We start from the raw sequence: 17869 nt of genomic DNA, 5'->3' as shown, positions 1-17869 counted from the left end.
GAGAAGATCTCTGAATATTTTCTGTGATTAATCGTTAAAGTTAGAAATTTGCCTAAAGCCCAGTCTGTTGGCAAATAAATAGGGTCAACTTTAAAAAATGAAATAAAAGCTTTGACAGAAAGAAACGATTCGAACTTGTCCTTGGTTTTATGAGGGGTTCGTTACAAAATTTAATAAAAGATGCATGTAGTTTCTCCAAACCAACCAAAGGAGTAAAAAATATTCTGAGGAGCGTGAGTAAATTGTCACACGTGGATTATAGGAAGAATGAAGCAGTAATAATCAAAAAATGAAAATGTCAATGAATGAATGTGCCAGAAAAAAAACTAATTTAGAAAATCTTTCAAGTCTGAAATTTTTACTATACCTGAATTGTTAGGTAGAGAGGTAATCAAATTTTCGATGGTAATGCTGCAAGAATCACCATTGTATGTAGGAAAATCTGTAGGCGATCTCTATGGATCAAAGAAAAGTTCCAGTACCTGGGAACTAGTGGTTTTAGTGGAGGATGGAGTTCGACCGAATACAAATGATTTGCAGAATTTGGCGAATATTTGAACAGATCGGTTGCCCGATTTAAATCCAATAGAAAATGTTTGGTCTGAATTGAAGGAGAGAGTGCTTACGAAGATAAAGCTGATTGAACGAATACAGGACGATTGGGACGCAATTTCGGCGGAGCATTAGAAAAATTTGTGCGAAAGTTTCAAATAGCAAAAGACTTATTAAATTCCTTATTACTTAATCCAATGTGCTTTTCCCAATAAAACTTTGCCTTCTTTACATTCAAATTTTATACAAAAAACAACACTCACATATCCGCTGGAGTAAAAGATTTTCGACGAGACTTCAAATTATACAGACAACGTGTAAAGAATATTGCTGGTCAACGCCGGCAGTATTCTTACAAAATACCGGTGATGTCTTTAGAATCTAGCTGAAACTAAGAGATGCGCCATTAAAACCCAAATTTTAAACCTTTTCTTTTCTTTTAGCGTTTGTCCTGTTCAGAAGCGGAGTCGACTCGTCGTGATCGGCTATGCCATTTTGTTCTCTTGGTGTGTGACCAGGAAAAAAAAAATTACTGCTGAAGAAAAAGCCCGTATTCTTGTTTTGCGGGAACGGCGTGATAGTAATAGAGACATAGGGAAGAAAAGCAATAGTTCTCAGGCAAGTTTAGATTGTTTTTTAAATTATGTCAGAAATGGTTGTCTGGGTAGTCAATATATTGTACGAACTGCACGCCATTCCTTCTCAGTAATGATGTGGAGATGCATAACATCCAAATCAATTGATCGTTTTTCTTTTCTAAGGGGTGTTGTCAACGCAGAAAAGTACAAAAAAAGTTATCGAAGATTGCGTTGTTCCCACGGTAGAAGTACAACATGAGCACTTTATTGAAGTAATATTTGAGGACCGTATCATAGGGCTTGTACTGTAAGTAAATTAAAATTTTTCTCGTGTGAATTTTCTTATCTCTTTTATCCCTAATACGGTTACAGGTAACATCTTGGGAGGAGGAGCTGGGCAGGCTGCCATGGCCAGGAAACAGTTCAGATTTCAACCCCATAGAGAACTTATGAGCGTAAATGAAGCGGCACTACAACAAAGATCGGTAAGAAACGAAAGCAAATTTAGAAACGATATGGATCAATGAAATTCTGGATGAATACTGAAAATTTACACCAATTGATGCCCGTACGAGCTGCAGAGATTATTAAAACGAGATACTAAAGACCGAAAAAAAAAATTAATTTTATCTACTTTCATAAAAAAAAAAATCGTTTTTATATAATTTATTTTTGGCGCTTTTTTTGTACTCTACTAGAAACACACATTTTCGACGATCGTACCTTTTCCCTCACAACTTAAATTTCTCTTTTCACCGTATTCTTTGGATTTCACACGCATCACACACGCAGTGCGAATATTTTTTCGTCCAGCACTGTACGTGACCATATCGTCGACGACGCCTCGTTCGTGTTTTTTCCACGATCGCTGCAACCCCATATCGACCGTGGCGTATTACACCACTAATCCCACGCAACATCTTCGTCACTATTACTGCGAGGCGCCATCCGTTATCTTTTATAGTCTGCCAACACTCAGAACCACAAAGGGCGACTGGGCGGAGGACACTGCGGTGAATTTTAAATTAAGAATGTACGTTGATATGCGGATATTGTGGAACGTCACTTAATTCAGGTTGCGCTTGCGCTGGCTGATATCATTGATCCGAAATATTTAAATCGCTCACGTCACTGCCACTGACAGTGTTAGTGTCTGTTTCAGTTTTAATCTGAAACCGTGTTGTATGGGGCAATTATTCGGTTTTTGGACAAGTTGCTCGAAATTAGCTTTTGCTATAAGACGCTACAGAAACATATATACATGTATAGGGCGCTGGGCGTTAGATATCCCGTGTGAGTGTCCATAACAAGAACAAAGACGAGTGAATGGAGGGCGCTTCCTTGATGAAGACCAACAGAAGCCGTTTTGAAAAACCGGTCACACTTTGAACTTTACTTTTCGGATCATGGTATAACAATTTAACCCAGTGCACGAGTTCTTCTGGCATTAGGTGTTGTCGTAGTTGGCCATGGACATTTGTTGGAAAGGTGGGGGGGGGGGGGGGGGGGGTGCGGGATGTTAAAGTGATCATTTCTTTAAGGGGACCATTCTCAGAAACATCCAAACCGAAAGATCTGAAAAAAATCGGGAGGCTGCCACTATATGGTGCCTGGGCGTCAAAATACCTTCTATACCAAATAAAGTTAATAATAATAATAAAAATATATTACTATAATTTTTTTGTAATTGCCTGGAAACCCCCCTTAAATTCATCCTAGCACCACGAAATGCTGTGATATAGGCTATGACTATGAATGTCAATATCGCCCGAAAGTGGATACTCTCACATAATATATGGATATATTACGTGCTAAGTACTAAGAAATACACAAAACCTTTCGTACCTGAAGCGTCCAGCTTCCGGTTTCCCAACTTGTTTTTTAGTAGAACCATTGTCAACCAGGTGATAATTTTGTTTCAATTCCTTGGCCAATTGGATCTTTTAAGCGAATATAATCCGAGACTTTGGTGCATTGTGGCACTTTACGTAAAATCGCACAAGAGAAACACGAAAAAATGCTTGGTTATCAGAAAATTAGTTGTAGGAATTGGTTCACAAACTTTCGTACAACTGCAGCTAGTTCATTGTTTAGACCGAAATATCTTACGAAATTTTCATTTCATTTCATACCGGGAAAATATAATGCAGTTTCTTTTGATTTTTTGAGCGCATAAGGTTTGGTCTGTCAGTCAGAATAACGTAAGATTTACAAGGGAACCAACAGATGCTTCATTCCGTATAAACTCCAACGACACAAACAAGTAATTATTGAATCTGTCTCTCTGTTACAATCAAATAATCCCAAAGAGCGAGCACTCGAAATTTTATATTTGAATAAAATATTTCCATTACCAGCCCATGACTTGATAGTAACCCGAATAGATTATTATGCCTAAAGTTGTAACTGTGGATGCACCTTTGGGTGTTTCCATTTTTCCTGCTGCTTAGGCTCATTATTTGTGTAATAATAATTACGTACCTTAGAGAGAGGTCTATTGTTCGCCAATAATATGATAAACGAAAGGGCGACTACCGAATCGGAAGCAATATATAAACATTTCAATATACCCAAAGTGCACTTCGATATCTCTTATCGGAAACTTCCGCTTCTTCGAAATTGACACGACTTTTTGCATGTTGATTTCTGCAGACACACGACTGTCGTTCATTGTCGCTATCACCAATTTGCATGATGTTTTCAAATTTTGCCCAGCAACAATACTCTTAAAAATTCAATTGGTTCCAAATGAAATCAAACCGGCTTAGAAAGGAAATCCAGTACTGAGGGAATGAACGATACAAACATCATCACCTTTACAAACCGTGTGATAACAAAAACGCTCCATTTGAATTGCAGTAGTGTCCATGTGAAAACTAAAAAGAGCGCCAGACACCGATTCAATTTGAATTTCACTGCATATATGATAATCAGATTTCAATCCAACTCAAAATTCACAAACCTATTCGCACGGCCCTCAATCCAGGCGACAATTTCAAATATATTCCTCAATTTCTGTTGAGCCGTGTTGCACAAAATGACCTACTCCAATATTTTTTTATGTCGATTCGATACTGGGACCAGTATCTCTTCTGTCTGCGTCACATTTTTATACAATTTACATAATTCCGATTAAATTTTTGCTTTTGCTTACTTGTCTGCCTTCTACGAGCACGCATATGGCGATAACGACATTTTGCGGTTAATTTCTTTTTTGCTGACGTTTTTATATGTACTATTGATGATGTTATGATAGTTGAAACTCACTCAGTTTTCTGCCAGATATTATCTCATGTGCTATATGTGGAAATGGAGGAGACAAGATTTTGGTGTGACCGCGCCAAATTCTGTGTAATGAAAGAATTAGCGGTTGAATGTGAATTTTCCCCAAGATATCAATTAGAATGTAGACAAATATGGTTTAGGTGAGCCGCGTTGCGTGCACACGGCGAGAAAATTGAAGTTCAATGCTTTCATTGTTTGGTTTTTCCCCGTGAATTTTTTACGAAAATACTTGTTTTAAGAGTCGACAAATAGCAAAGGCAATGTTCCCTTAAGTGTATCTCATATTTTTTTATAGGATTGTAATCGCTGTGTGTACTTTTTGCAACTTGAGTTTATACTACGCTGTATCAATTTAATGGAGCCCATTTTTTATGCTATTGGGTCAATGCCTTTATGTTCAATTCTGACTAATACTACAGCTTCTCAGCTTCTCTTATCAAATTGAGGCCGTCATTTTTTCACTAAGTGGATTTGCATAAATTGCAAGGGAGGAATGGAATTGCTTTCTGTGAATTGCACATGAATCCTGTTGGACAATTATAGTCCTATACAAGCGAACTGGATAAATATACGAAGTTTAAAACGCACCAACCTCATTAGGGAGAGTCGATTTTGACACCGCATTCAAAGTTTTGTTAGAAATTTAGACATTTACCAATAATAAAACATTCTCAAAAAGATTGCCTCGTCGCTCAGAGCGAAGAATTCGGGCAAGTAAGGAAATTGTTTTTCTTTGTCTCAACTGGTCCAAGGAACTTTTCGGGTACTTTAATCAAATATTCAACCCCTTACGGTGTCCACTTTGCAATCGCCAACCACCTCCGTTTTCTAGCATCACTCACGTAATCGCGAATTTGCACGTCAAAACAACATTGCGTTAATCACAATATCTTGCAAATAAATATATTTCAACTCACCAATCCGATCGAACAGTTCCCCGCCCGCTGCGTATTCCAGAAAGATATATTCAATAGTGCCTTGAGTACGTTTACCAAAATATCGAAGAATGTACTGATGCTGGAGCATTTTTTGAATGCAAACTTCCTTCCGAACCGACAACGTTGCATCCGGATGTTTCTTCATGTCGACCATTTTCATAGCAACAGCTTCTCCCGTTTGACGATTAATTAACAATTTCACTCTGCAACAAATTATAAGGAAATATTTAAGAAACAGGAACTAAAACTTGAGAAATTTTCAGACGTCATTAGGAGCAACACACAACAAATATGAATTTTCCGAAAAATGTGAAAATGTTCAAGTGACTCGCTAGACACGGGGGTTGAGGGAAATGCCAAGTTATGGAGAGATTTTTGTTATTGGGATCGGGACGTTTCTTTTCGGGGAAATTAAGGACATGCGCGTCTAGTCTGGCGTGTGGCAAATGGTGTGTGTGAAGAAATTTCGGGATGGGGAATTGAGAATGGGATACAGTCGAGCAGTTTCACGTAGACGCATAAGTGATGCTGTGACACATGCATAATACCAAGAAATGGCCATGTAACAGCGGAAGTGCAAACTAGCATTTTCGGGATTAGTGAGATGTGTTTGCGATTGGGAATGGCTTTAGAAATATCAACAGATGAGCGAGCAACGTTTGCAGGTTTCCACTATTCAAAACTATCTTTAAATGAAAAGGATAAGTTCATCTAAAGTGAAAAACTATTATAGTTTCCTTCAGATAATTTGGAGGCAGTTTTAATTTTAAAACTTTCCAAAAACTAAACTAAGAAAAGCAGCCTTTGATAAAGTGAAAAACAATTCGCTGAGCTTTATGAAAATTAGAATACTAATCACAATAACCGTCAAATTTTCTGCGGGCTACGGCAAAGGGAAAGTTACACTGCTGCTGAAGAAAGGGTTGTAAGCACCCTAGTAAAGATATATAATTTCCTCTGATTCCTGTCAAATCTTTAGCACTTTTACCAGAATTATCATGATTTTTTGTAGCAGAGTAGATAAAGTAGCAAGAAGATCCGTATCATAAGACATGCACCGAAGTACACAGATGTTTACAACGTATCGATTCAAACAACTTGTGTAGAAAGTTATCTGTCAACTTTCCAGTGAGAAACAAGAAGGGAACCTAAATCATATCGGACTAGAATATTTGTTCTGGAATGTTCAGTTAATTTTAAGCATGATCAATGCCAGAACTCAGGGACCAAAGAACTTAGCAGATCATACATGACTTTGCATATTCGATGAGCGGTTAAAGGGTAGTATAGGTCCCAAGGCGGTAATATAGACTCGGATCACTATTTCACTGGCATGGTGCTTCAAGCTCGAATAACAATATCACCTTGAATCCCCTCTGACAATCAGATGAGAGTGAAAATTTAAGCCACCCACAACAAAGTAGTCAGTAACACCTATAAGGGAAAATAGATGCCTCAATAACCGCAGCTAACAGAGGTCCTGCGAAGAATTTTTGGCCCCCTACATGAGGATGGACGATTCCGTAGCCTACACAATGGCGAAATCTATGAGCGATACCATGACCGTCCGGTTGTGGATAAAATCCGGCTCAATAGGTTACGGTGGGCGGGTCACTTAATCCGTATGGATGAAGATGATCCCACCCGGAAAGTCTATAAGGGCAATATCTATGGTAGGAAAAGAAGACGAGGCAGACCCTGCCTAAGATGGAGCGATGGCGTGGGCCAGGACGCCAGACAGCTTTTAGGGATATCGAATTGGTGGACCTCGGCGTAAAACCGGGATGTCTGGAGTTCCTTATTAAGGAAGGCCTAGACCGGATACCGGTTGTTGCGCCGTTGATGATGATGATGAACAGAGGTCCTGAGGATGAAGCATCACCAAATGATCTTCACAACCATCTGAAGAACACTATCATTCGTACGGCCACAAACATACTTGGCTCCAGTCGCAAAAAAAAGTCAGAACTACTGGTTTGACGATGAATGTAAACTAGGAACGGAACGGAAGAATGTTACACACCGAACAATGCTGCATCCTCAGAGAATGGGCACGAGCAGAGACCTATCACGAACTTCGTCGAATGAAGAAGCGTAATTCGAAATAACGAGAATTCACTTGCTAAGATTGGTCCGAACATCGAAGTCGATGGTGAACGACCAAAAGGCCGGACAAAACAACATTGGCTTGATATGCAGGATGAGGATTTAAAAGCCTCGCAACTGCATCCAGATCAAGCATTTGGTAGAAGAAAATAGCGAAACCTATCACGACGAGGCGACCACGCTTGTCAACGGGATAAAGGCGGAAGAAAAAGAATTTGTCAAACATCCATTTTTGCGTGATACTGACATTCAAAGTCTTAGAGTTTGCAAGTGACAACCGATCTATTATAACGATTTCCACTAAAATTGGTAGGATCATGCCCTATAATATAGTCTATATTGCAGCAATTTTATGATTCTAGGATGAACTTAAGGGGAGTTTTGCAGTTAATTAATAATAACTACAGTAATATACTAATATTAACTTTATTTGAACAGATATCGGTATGGGGGTATTTCGGACCCTAGGCACCATATATTGGCAGTTTCCTGATTTGTTTTTCAGATTTTTGGGCTAGGTAGGCTCTGAGAATGGGTCCGTGAAAGAAATAATACCAAAGAACAAAGAAGCGACAACATCAAATCGCACTGATCAAATAAGAATAATGAAAATCACAACCGATAACAGATACGACGATGAATTCCGTGCACGATTGTTGGCAACCAATAGAGTTAATTTCAGCACACAAAAACTGCTCCGCTCGGAACTTCTCATCATAAGGCCAAAGTTCCTACTAAACAAGACAATGATCTTGCCAGGCCTTAGGTTCTTAGCAAGAAAAATTGCAAACTCTTAGTTGCGCTCGAGAGAAGAATCGTTCGAAGAATTGTCGGCTTCCTACAGGAGAATGGACGATTAAGTAACCTACATAAAGACGATATTTATTAGCGCTACCAGGGTCATCATGTGAAAAAAATCCGTTTCAATAGGCTGCAGAGGGGATGAACCAGCCCGGAAAGTCGTTAAGGACAATATCTATGGCGGAAAAAGAAGACGTTCTAGACCCTGCCTCAGAATGAGCGATGGGGTAGGCTAGGACGTCAGACAGCTTGGTGGACCTCAGCGCAAAACTAGGAAGGTTCTTTTAAAAATTTATATTTTATTATATATCCGCAAAAATATCCCTAAAACAGTTTTCTTTAAAAAATATTCCAAAAAATATTATTGCAGACTGTCACATGTAGAATGGAGGGGGTCATCAAGTAAATGGCGAACTGGGCCAATTGGAGAGAAACTTGATCCATGGACTCCTCTTTTTTGGCCAACAACTCCTCATCAGACGCTGCCTCATCTCTACCCTGGGAGCAGCGTAGTTCGTAGACTAACTGAAAAAGTTTTTTTTACAAAATTGGATGTTCTTATTCCTTATAGTGGCCTTAGAAGAGGATACAACGATTATAGCGTTTATACGATTTGTCTTTAGTCTCAAAATAGGTCCCAGTTTCGGCGATTACCTGTACATCGCTAAATTTCTATTAAACGACTATTGAGAGCTGAGAACAGGCAAAAGACGCTGGAAACAGATCTGAAGAATACGGTGGATGCGGAAACAATTCGAAGCTCAATGGATGCAATTTGCCTCGTTTAAACTTAGCAAAACATTACTCAACGGTTGCTTTTTCTGGTGCGAAGTCCGAATAATGTTTATCAAGCCAAGCTTTGGTGACAACAGTGTTTTTTCACCAAAAAGGAATCCATTATTAACACACGAGATTCCTTTTTAGCCATTTTCTTTAAACTAACAAAAGTAGCTTTATTCCAAATGCTCTATCCCACAAACTAATAGTCCGCATAGATATTCTGGCGGACGCTGAAGTAATTTTTGTTAAGAATGCAAGCCATAGTCGTCCGAATTTTTTAAACTGAGTGTTAGCCCAAAAAGAGGAGTCCATGAACCAAAAAAGTGGAAGAAAGTCTCTCTTCAATGGATTCGGTCTGCCATCAAGTGAATGGCAGATTCAGTGTTCCATACAAATATAAACAAGACTGCATAGAGTGCAAAATATCGTACGAAAAACATTGCTTTGAAATCCGGGAGACAGCAATAAATTAATTGAAAAGCTAAGCTTTTTCTATGGTGGAAAAATCCGAAGGCGGCCGTTCATCTTCTGAAGTTTTAGGAACAATTTTTCTCAGTTAAGCAACCGCGTCCTCTAATTCAAGAAATGAGCAGTCTAGCTCGTGTTGTCCACTGATCCCCCTCATTTGCCCCGGGACTTCAGATGGTCGCTTGCTTTCCATCTCCTTTATGAAGGGTCATCTGGAAATTTCTCTGCCATCTATTTGCTCTACATAGTCTAGCCATAAGTAATGGCAATTCTTTGAAATGCCATAATATGAGCAGAATGTCGCCACACAATGTTTTCCATTTTTTCGGAAGAAAATACAATTCTAATGAGATATAAATCATTCGAAATGATTGCCTTTATTATTGATAGAGCTATAAAGACGCCAGGTATTAGCGATACACGTACGCAGTCTTTGGCGATATTCTCGCGACTTCTGCAATGTCCACGGATAAGTGTTGGAATATTGTTCGTGAGCCAATGTTTTGACTGAGGCACCGGCGCAGAATTCTATTGGAAAATCTAATGTTCACCGGCGAAGAGGGTATCATTGAATTGGTTGGAGAAAAATGTCTTCCTAAATTTTAGCGGTGGTTCCCCCTCCAGAAATGGATAGGAGTTACATCTTTCCAGGAGACTCCCCACCAAGCTTCGTTGAACCCGTAGAACTCTGTGTTTGGCACCATATAATGACCGAGCGCATACCCGATCGTGATGCTAATTTGTTTCATCGTAAAAAAAAAATTTCGTCTGTGAACAAGATTTTTTTGGACAAGGTTTTGCGTACGCGCGCAGTTAGGAGGTGTCCAGTATATCGTTTTTCTTAGCCGCAAGCCTTTGCCCGAAATACGAGAAATGGTTCGTGGCACTAATTCCATATCACACGCTATAACAAGGGTTCCGATTAATTCCCGAATGCACAGTTTCAGTCTCTTTTTTCATACGAGCAAAGGCCTAAGCCAATCAACACCATAGTATGTTTTATTTTATTATATTTAAATTTCATGACAATAGGCGTAACCGTTTCTGAGACAGACAAACAATGAACCTGTTTTGATAAGATTTCGTTTTCAACAAAACCTTAAAAAGGATCGAGTCTTTCCCCAGATCAGCTCTTTATATATGAACACAACAACCATATTCCCTTACAATTCTCCAACAGAGAGGACATATCATATTTTTATGGCGCTGAAGAGCTCATGAAGCTTTCTAATTGGCACTGTACTTTCTATTTCGACAAGCTACGATAAAACATACATCCTATTTGGCCTCCTCTATTTCGAGGTAGGGGATTCGTTTCATGGTGATTATGACCCTCAAAGTGCTGGGCGCCATCAGTTTTCGATCAGTCCAATATCGCCTACAACATTTTTGGTTTGGAATTCTTTTTTGTCAAATTTTAAGCGAATCGTAAATTATCATCATCAGCGGCGCAACAACCGGTATCCGGTCTAGGCCTGCCTTAATAAGGAACTCCAGACATCCCGGTTTTGCGCGGAGGTCCACCAATTCGATATCCCCAAAAGCTGTCTGGCGTCTGCCTCGTCTTCTTTTTCTACCATAGATGTTGCCCTTATAGATTTTCCGGGCAGGACCCCCCTCGCTACCATAACCTATTGAGCCGGATTTTATCCACAATCTGACGGTCATGGTATCGCTCATAGACTTCGTCGTTATGTAAGCTATCCATCCTCATGTACGGGGCCAAAAATTCTTAGGATTCTTCTCTCGAACGCGGCCATCAAATCAGAGTAATAATCTGGGACGATGGCAGTGCTGACCATGTTATCTCCTACAGGGTACTGTAGTTTGTGGTGTACCGTTGCGGTTTGAATGAAGTGATCTAACAAGCTTCAAGACATTGATCCAATTGGATTGTCGCACCAATGATTATTATCAACAAGGCTTCATTTAAGTCCGCGCTTGCTCATCATTTTTTAACCCGAATCGAAGCAATTAATGACTGTTATTCGATAAAAGATCGGTTCAAATATCTTCACTAGACTTTAAGGCGGTAAAGTGATATTAATTAGCTTTTGGAACCGTGATGGAAGCAGTCATGATCCTATTGAAAAAAAATGCTGAATGCTATGAGTTGCTGAGACTTTGTGCCCATGATTGCTCTGCTATCGGTATCATCCAATACGAAAACTTGCACTGCTCTTCTGCACAACTCTTCCCACAGTTCTATAATATTAGGTTGGGGAAAAAGTAACGTCGTATTTTGTCAATAGATACTTAAACGTATCTTGTGTTGTACTCATCGCATCGGGTCTGGTGTAGTGGATGGATACACCCCGTACTGGTCGGCCAATCGTCCTAGAAACCGATAAAATCGTCGAAATCATCTAAGTAGACCGGCATGTGAGTATTCGCTCGATTGGCCGTTTGGAACCATTTGCAGAAGATTGGATTCCAAAAAAACTGGATGTTTACGTGCCGCACGAGTTGACGGAAAAAAATTTCTTGGACCGAATCAACGCCTGCGATGCACTGTTGAAACGGAACGAATTCGATCCATTTTTGAAGCGAATGGTGACTGGTGATGAAAAGTGGAACTCTCAAGCGAAAAAGATCGTGGTCGAAGCGCGGCGAGCCGGCCCAAACCATCGCCAAGCCCGGATTGACGGCCAGGAAGGTTTTGCTTTGTGGGATTGGAAGGCAGTCATCCACTATGAGCTGCTCAACTATGGCCAGACCCTCAATTCGGTCCTCTACTGTAAGCAACTTGACCGTTTGAAGCAGGCGATTGACCAGAAGCGGCCAGGATTGGTCGATAGGAATGGTATTCCGTTCCACCAGGACAACGGTCGGCCTCACACATTTTTGATTACTCGCCAGAAGCTACGGGAGCTCGGATGGGATGTCCTATCGCACCCACCGTATAGTTCGGACCTGGCACCAAGTGATTACCATCTCTTCCGGTCCATGCAAAACGCTCTTAATGCTACTAAGTTCGCCTCAAAAGAGGCTTGCGAAAACTGGCTGTCTGAGTTTTTTGCAAATAAGGAGAGGGGTTTTATAAGAGGGGGATAGTGGAGTTGCCTTCTAGATGGCAACAACTTTGTGAACAAAACGGCGCATATTTGACTTAAATCGGATAATTCGAGTATGTTAAATAAAGCGTTAAAATTCGATCACAAATACGACATTATTTTTCCCCAACCCAATATTTATATTGGGCACTTTTATATGTGAGGATTACAAGCTTCATTCTTTCGAATCCTAAACGCTAATTCAGATATGATGAATTTCGTGATAACAGGGATAAGAAGCCTCAATTAGGTTCCGTCCTAAACCTTTCCATTTAGATGTTGGCTGACCTTAATGACTTTTTTAATTCAACTTTCGTTTTATTAAAAAATTAAGCTGTTTTAGAAGTTTTAGAATTTTCAAACTTGGCCCAGCAGCTTTGCATGATGCGATTGATCCGGAGTTTTATGACTTCGATTGCGGTTTATGCACTAAGTGTGTTGAACTGCCAACTAAACAGCTGTTCGTCAATAGGGAACTAGCCCCTCTATCAACGGGAGGAGGGTAAGCGAATTTGATAGTGCAAAGAACCCCCTGTCATCCGGACCCCTTTACTGGTCAAGTCTAATCTTCTTGGCAAAAAAGAACCAGAATCAAGAGGCAGATCTACTGCCCCACACGTTTCCATGTGTCGACGGTTTTCAGCGCCTTTCCGCCAATGTTGTTCGGAGAGAGATTCCTGTTTCTGTACAAAGTTGCTGCCAAATGTTATCCCACAATAAAGTATGACCGGCTTCGTCCACTGCCCCATTGCAAAACGCAGTCAGGAGATTTTGCCTTCCCAAACTTGTGCAGGTAAGACTGAAAGCCTCCATGCCCGCTTAGAAGGTGGCGATCATGTTTTCGGTTCAGCTACAGCTTTAAGTTTTCTACAATTTTTGCAGTCTGCCAGCCTCTCGATACTCAAAATTGTTATTACTTATTTATAAGCATCCGCCTCCTTTCCCTTTCTTCCGTTCTTTAGTAAGGAGGACGACGGGAATCATTCCCGCGATTGTCACTAGAGCCAGTTCTGAGACAGTACGTAAATAGTCGCCACCCGAATAGCCCCCGTCTCTGTACTTGCGCAAAGGTGCTCGGAGGTGGCGATGAGGAAGATGGAGCGGCAACCCTGTCGACCAAACCAAAACTAAATAACCGAGGAGAACCTCCATAGTGGTGGCACCGGGAGACGCTGTACTCACTTTGGCTTGTCGGCCGTGATGCAGTAGGCGAATGCTCCAAAGGCCTAATTAGGGCGATCGGACCCGAGTCTGCACGGGGACTCATCTGAAGTGGCAATTTGTCACGAAACCTTACCAGGGATATAGTACAGCTCGGTTGTTTGCGGTTGGCCCCCTAGTGGGAGCTTCATGGGGGTTATTGGTGATGCTCAAGCAAGAAGACCTTCGGACCTCGGCGTGGTGTTGCATGGGTGCCGTACTCCTTAGCTCGGTAGAGATTTAGGTAGGTCTTGCCAATATGAATGCTAAGCCATGCACTGAGTAAAGACTGGTACCGTTGTTGCTTGTCACAGCGGGGTTCTGATTGTGATCACAAAATCAATCCGTGTCTTAAGAAGACCGTGGAATTAAGTCATCCAGGCAGGTGCTCACATAAAACCCTCAAGGACTCACTGTACTTGCGCAAAGCATCTATGACGCACCTTCTTGCAGAATGGACTGCGTCGCACTCATAAGAATGCATATCCTGATAGTGGTACCACCCTCAACGTTTGCAATTATCTAACTCAATGCCGCAACTCCTGCTGCAGCTTTATCCGTTGTTACCTTAGTTTTCTCGAAAAAGTCCATTCTTGAGTTAAACGTTAATCCAAGGTTGGTTTTCACTCTAGAATTGGCTTGTTAATCACCACGGAACGCAGAATCGGGATTATCTTTTTAGCCAAGACTATTTTGGTTTTTTTCCAGCGCAAGGTTGAAACGCTTACCCGTCGCATCAATATGCCAGCCAAGCCGGTTCAAATGCCGCAACACCATGGTAACATTGCGGGAACAATAAAGATTGCCAGCAAACATTGATGTGAAGATACCAGGCATGTTGTTCGGGGCTCAAATTTGAAATCGAATTGGAAAACTTCACTATATCGTCGTCTACGCCGTTAGGTTTTGAATGATATTCTCACCGTAGGCGAAAATGGATCTTACTTGCCAATCCAAGTGGCACAGTAAAGGATGGAGTCTTCTGCGTGCAGAATACGGAGAATTAAGTATTTCCATCAACGATGCATCCATCTGGCTGGATTTATTGTTTTATATCGACTGTTCTCCCCCACTTTATGCAAGGACGGTTGTAATTAGTGCAGATAATAAAGATAGGATTCATTTGGTCAATTCAACGCTTCTTCAAGGAACTTAGAAGGTGCATGCACACCTATAACTTTCACTACTCAAATTTCAAATTCTCGGTCGAGAATTCCAGTTGCGAATCCACCGAATCTCAAATTGCGTCTAATGCCTTCATATGTATTTCGCCGAGTGTTCCGGACGAGGACAGAATATAAAGCAAATTAAACAAAATAAATTCTCTCTACTTACTCGCCATATGCACCCTCGCCGAGGGTCTGCGCAAGCGTCCACCCATCCACGAACTCCCGACTGCTGCCATTTTGCGAGGACATTTTCCGCACATATGTGGCGCTCGTCGCGTTCCAACTTTGGGGGCAGACAATGGACAGACACGGTTTTCAGGCACTTGTTGTCGGTCTCGTTTTCCACCGCAGCTACCTCATTCGACCAGGACCGACAACCGGAGTATCCACAGGCGGCAGGCAGATCTGTTGGAAATGGAAGAAATCGAATTAGAAATGTGACTTCACTGGCTCGGAGCAAATGCAATATTTAATTTGATATGGAGACGTTACTCGTGCAGCAAGGACGAAAGGTGAAGGGGTAAGGACTCCGCGAACGTAGCACCGACACCGGAACGCACAAAAGCTCGTGGCCGCCGAGATGAATGACTGAGAATACAGGCCGCGGGTTTATAGCGCAAAATGAAAAGAAAAAAGTCAACCCACAGCCTCGTCGCAGTGTTCCTCCCTAGCAACAAGAAATTCCTACGAGCGGATCCGCGCGCGCTATTCGACACGGCAGCAGCAGGCCAGGTCCAAGCGGCCGGACACCGAGCCGGCCTGGTGCAGTTCGATAACGTCTCGGACAAGTACACAAAAAACTATTTAAGAAATATCGAACCAAACCTCAACAAACGGCGATGGCGGCTCTACGGGAAAAAAGTCATCAACGAAAAGGAATCTCATCGTCATCGCCGTGTCGTGTTCCAGGCAAGGTAAATGAGCTGTGCCGAGATCTGCAGCCCCGTCGAGAGGTAGAAAAGTGGAAGAAAAGGCCAGAGCGAAAGGAACAAAAAAACGCGAAGACACAACACGGAGACGTGGACGACGAAAACGACTTGGACCTGTGAATTCTTGGGATTTGGACACGGACTCAATGAAGAAATTGTGCTGCGGGCCCCGACTGGGTTGCAGGCCTGGCGGTAAGACGGTGGCCTTTCCGCGATGTTGCGGAGGTGCTCACCGGGCGACATTGGCACTGTCGCCGCGCAACATGAACCTGCTGACCGCCTGCACGAGGAAAGTGGCACAAAGGCAAGAAGGTATGCGGTGACACGACACCGTGGCCATTGCAGCCGCGTAGCACAGATTTCGACCACTCCAGGGGGCGGCGGGCGGGCGCCGGAGAAAAGTGCCATGATTCATCCCGCCACGGGGAAAATCCAGCGACTGAATGGACCGAAATATCGCGAAAGTTCACTTCACCGCGAATCAGCGCAACAGCAGAAGAAAGAATCGCTGCAAGTAGACCGGCGGCGGGAAGGTGGCCGCAATGGCCCCGACTGGTAGCAAATGGGGCGCTGAGGGACCGGTCGCGCTGGAGCCATGACACGCTTGCACTTGTTCGTCTTGGAGAGGTTGATTGGTGCTGCGAGTACGTCTTCCAAGGCTGACTCCCGAGTGTTTATGTGGCGACCAACTAACCGCCATTCTTTACGGATTCTGGCCATTTTCGCGAAGGAAACTGGAGGAGGACATTCCAGGCTGCGCTCCCGGCTCCACACGCAATCTCCTTGCACATTCGGCACTCGCGCTCGCGGCCGGCCGACATCCAAAGACCGGACGGTGGGACCGTGGACACCTCGCTCGGACCGGCCGCACTTTCCGCGTTCCGCGACGTCGACAAAAAGACCAACATCCAATGCTGCTCCATCTCCATCGGCTGCGCCGTGTTGCGGCTCCCATCCTCCACCTTCAAGTCCGGTTTTCGACTTTTTGGCTGTTTCTTTTTCGTCATCGCCGTCGTCGTTGCGGTCGGCGACGACTTTTCCTCGTCTTTTTCTACCTTTTCTCTCGACTTTTTGGTATTCAGGTTCGCGCCCGATCGTTTGGCGGCTGGCTCTTGGCAAGCTGGAGCACGAACGTGGGACCGAGCGTGCAGTGCAAGAAGTGATTTACAATCGAAGTCACTACGGGGCCCTCTGCCCCTGGAAGCCATCTCCGGTCCCAACGACACCGGCGGCTGCCTGCGAGCTCCACATCTCGTCGGGAATTGCGCGAATTTGCGAAAAATGACGCGGTGACCGATGGGCCGGCGGTGGAGCTTCCTCGGCCAGGCATGCACAATTAGAAGGGGCACCGGTGCGCCTCCGCAGAGGCTTTGCGCCAAAAACAAGAAAGTGAATGACATGTTTCCAGCCAGGGTCGGGCGCTCCGCCGCACCTGGGGCCCGGAGACATGGGCTAGGGAGCAAACATTAAGAATTACCAAGAAAAGTGTCGCCGCCGTCGTTGTCGTGACAAAATGGTCCACGCAAGAAATTCCAAAACGTTGACTCGTCGCCTCGGCGCACTGATTTGAAAAGTCAGAACTGGTTTTCCACACACGCGAACACGCCGCACTCGCTCCGTCCCGCCGACTCTGCACAAACTCTTCGCGAGGCCGCCTCGGACACAGATCAAACAGTTGTTTTTCACCGATAGCGCGCGAATTTCCCGTGGACTTTTCCACCCGCTTGACGGCAATTGCAGAGGAGTTGAATTTTCTTTCGGATGGCAAGCGACGTCTTGTCTTCTGCAGCGCGGCGCAACTTTTACGACGCGTCGACGGAACTCCGGGCACGTTGGTTGTGCGCCGGTCAGCAGTGGCAGCTGGGGAAAGTCACTGGCGACGATGGCGTCTCTTTCTGGCACACGGTGCTTGAGGGTATTTCTCTCTTTTTGGCGGGAAAATGTTCATGCCATGAAACATAGAAACATGGGCGATGTTGCCAGATGAACCTGTTGCAATTTCGAAAATTG

General features: G+C 43.1%; 1 protein-coding gene across 5 annotated transcripts in view; it reads right to left on the bottom strand.

The window, feature by feature from the left end:
* The window catches only part of LOC119653580 (serine/threonine-protein kinase grp), a 52765-nt gene that overhangs the window by 23498 nt on the left and 11398 nt on the right, over window positions 1–17869 (bottom strand). The window contains exons 1-3 of one of the 5 annotated variants that reach the window (XM_038058329.1): window positions 17337–17699; window positions 15097–15335; window positions 5333–5556 (exon numbers count right to left, since the gene is read on the bottom strand). In XM_038058329.1, coding sequence (XP_037914257.1) covers window positions 5333–5556; window positions 15097–15179 — 307 coding nt within the window. In that variant the 5' untranslated portion in view covers window positions 15180–15335; window positions 17337–17699. Of the gene's footprint in view, window positions 1–5332; window positions 5557–15096; window positions 15336–15422; window positions 15717–15755; window positions 16211–16553; window positions 17098–17336; window positions 17700–17869 lie in introns of those variants that run through there. The other 4 variants (XM_038058344.1, XM_038058361.1, XM_038058352.1 and 1 more) reach the window with 4 other exon arrangements.

The sequence above is a fragment of the Hermetia illucens genome, chromosome 1 (assembly GCF_905115235.1).
Source record: "Hermetia illucens chromosome 1, iHerIll2.2.curated.20191125, whole genome shotgun sequence".
Lineage (NCBI taxonomy): Eukaryota > Metazoa > Arthropoda > Insecta > Diptera > Stratiomyidae > Hermetia > Hermetia illucens.
This window is presented reverse-complemented; position numbering and strand designations above follow the sequence as displayed.